The sequence below is a fragment of the Astatotilapia calliptera genome, chromosome 16 (genome assembly GCF_964374335.1).
Source record: "Astatotilapia calliptera chromosome 16, fAstCal68.1, whole genome shotgun sequence".
Taxonomy (NCBI): domain Eukaryota; kingdom Metazoa; phylum Chordata; class Actinopteri; order Cichliformes; family Cichlidae; genus Astatotilapia; species Astatotilapia calliptera.
In genome coordinates this window covers 2609638-2612500 of record NC_137437.1, presented here as the reverse complement: position 1 = coordinate 2612500, position 2863 = coordinate 2609638, and the positions used below count along the sequence as shown (strand labels likewise).

The 2863-nt window shown below is 41.0% G+C and overlaps 1 protein-coding gene across 1 annotated transcript in view; it reads left to right on the top strand.

Annotated features, from left to right (window-relative positions):
- insig2 (insulin induced gene 2) overlaps positions 1-2540 on the top strand; it is an 18362-nt gene extending 15822 nt beyond the window's left edge. The window contains exon 7 of the mRNA XM_026145074.2: positions 1606-2540. Coding sequence (XP_026000859.1) covers positions 1606-1647 — 42 coding nt within the window. The 3' untranslated portion in view covers positions 1648-2540. The remainder of the gene's footprint in view (positions 1-1605) is intronic.
- Positions 2541-2863: the final 323 nt, after the last annotated feature.

The window sequence follows — 2863 nt, the reverse complement described above, 5'->3', positions numbered from 1 at the left end:
AAACTCCATCGAATGTGAGTGTTTGCCCACCCAAGTCGGTTACAACGATGAGCTGCAGTCAGGTCCAGACCCCGATGAGGACGACGAGCATGCAGATGAGCCTCCCTGAGATGGTTTCTGACAGTTTGTGCAGAAATTCTTTGGTTATGGAAACAGATTGTTGCTGCAGCTGGTCTCAGGCGATCCTGGAGGTGAACATGCTGGATGTGGAGGTCCTGGGCTGGTGTGGTTACACGTGGTCTGCGGTTGTGAGTCCGGTTGGATGTACGGCCAAATTCTCTGAAACACCTTTGGAGACGGCTTATGGCAGAGAAATGAACATTCATTTCATGGGCAACAGCTCTGGTAGACATTCCTGCAGTCAGCATGCCCATTGCACGCTCCCTCAAAAGCTGCGACATCTGTAGCTTTGTGCTGTTTGATCAAACTGCATATTTCAGAGAGGCCTTTTATTGTGGGCAGTCTAAGGCACACCTGTACATTATTGATGCTGTCAAATCAGCCCCATGATATGCCACACCTGTGAGGGGGAATGGATTATCTTGGTAAAGGAAAAGTGCTCACTAACACAGATTTATAAAGATATGAGAACAGTATTTGAGTCTTTTGTGTATGTTTCAGATGTTTGAGTTCAGCTCATGAAAAGTGGGAGCAAAAACAAAAGTGTTGCGTTTATATTTTTGTTCAGTGTAAATTAGATTAAACTGGAGACTGAGTGTCATTTATAAACTCCACAATTACCAAACTGAGCTACATTAAAAAAAAAAAAAAAAAAAAAAGTACAATTTATCATATTTGCTCAATCCAGCAGGAAAGCTGAATGACAATAGAACTTCTCTCAAGAGAATATGAAGAAGTGCGTCACCTTTCTGTTCATATTTTGACGACTCAGCACTCAGGCACTTAATTACCTTAATGTGTCCCAAGTTATAGATCCTGATTCATTTTGATGGCAAGTTTTTGTCTGTAATAGTTTTTGAGGTATTCGAACATCAAAAAAAGACAGTGGCTGTGGATGGACAGACCAAAAACATCTGATTTACATGATGTTGTTCGCTCACTCATCCAAGTTCATCCAGTTTAAGTGTTGTGATCGCTTTCATGACCACAGGTTGATAAAATGAAACCCCTAGGCACGCAGCCTCTTAGGTCAGCAGTGCTTTTCGTGTTGGAAATCACAGATGCTGTTTTTGCCTCGTCTCTTTCTTAGTGTTGAATCATGAACACTGAACTTAACTGAGGCCTGCAGTTCTTTAGAAGTTGTTCTGGGTTCTTTTGGGACCTCCTGGATGAGTTCTCAGGCTCTTCAGTTTTCTTTTCACATAGGTCCAGAATAGCTTCATCCCTCAAAATTATAAAGTGCACGTTGTATTTACTCGGGTTTGTCTGATATTAAATTCGTTTGATGAAACATGATAAAGTACTAAATGTACTAAAAAAAAAAAAAGGTTGCAAATGCTTTTTCACAGCACTGTATATCGACTGATTAAAGAAGTCACCCAGCCGAGTTACAATGATACATCATGTCCATATTGGTATATTAAAGTAGATGGGCTTTAAGTGGTGTTTTGTGTCTAACAGCTCTCCTTCTCCCCTTGTTTCCAGTATGAATACAAATTCATTCAGGACAAGAGCCATCAGGACTGAGGGATGTCTCTGCTGCATCAGACCTCTGCTCAGAATGACCTGAAGCCAGGTGCAGGTTATCAGCACGGACTACAGCTGGCTGATGAGCCAGTCAGGCCGTTTAAATCGATCCCCGAAATCTCGATCGGCTGCTGCGCTGCATTTTTGACTGGCTCTGTCAGGCCTTCTGCTACCACATGATATCCATGAACTGACGTGAATAATGAGAGTGAAGTTTCTCTCCTTCCTTTCCTTTATTGCGGTTTATCTGTAATAGACATGGATTAGCAGATAAGCAGCCAACATTCAGATCAGCTTAGATGTTTGCTCCCTTGGCTCGATTGTGCCAAACAGAATCTGTGGGATCTGTTTATTTATCTGCCCTCGTCTCATGATTCTTCCTCATCTGTCGTATATTGGTGGGGAACACACAGCCTAGTGAACATATCCAGGATGCATCTATGTACTGGACTTCTATTTTTTAATGTAATTACTCATAATCTACTTTTAGATCTTCTTCATGAAGAGATGTTGACAGGTGCTGGTGCTAAGGAAACAGGATGTCCAGTGTTCCCCTGTAGTGGGTACATGTAAGAGCCCATTATTTTGTGCATTAATATGTACAGTATCATCAGGTCAAAAAACACTGATGTCTTTGGGTTTAGGGTTAGAAGTGAGCAACACATTTAGAAATAGAAATTCCATCTATAAATGAAGACTATGGTGTTAATTAGTTTAAAACTAGTTACTGTTTTTTATTTCAAGGAGGAAGACTTGGCCAAAAGTCTTCCTGCTGCCTTTTAGTTCCCAGCTCACTTTGAATGGTGTTGTCCACCTAATGCATGACAGCAGATATGGAGTAACGGTGATGGAACTTCACACTGAATCAAATAAATTCTCTCTGGTCAAACTGGTTTTGCTGTAAGGAGATTTTCTGCTTCTACCAAAATCTGTTTTTTTTGTTTTGTTTTTTTTTCATTGTGAAGAGTGACTTTTGTAAAATAAGCAGTCACAAACCTGTTTGTGCAACTCATCATTTCATTGAAGGATGAAATGAACAGAACCTGTTTAGGTCACCACACATACAAACTGGTTCCAGTTTGGTTGGCATGCAACAAAAGAGTTCCTTTCACTGTAATAAAGTCCATTCTTCCCCAGCCACACTCAGTTTTCTGCAACTGCACCACAAACATTTCTTAGTGAAGCTCAATTGGGAATCCAGCATCCAACAGCATCA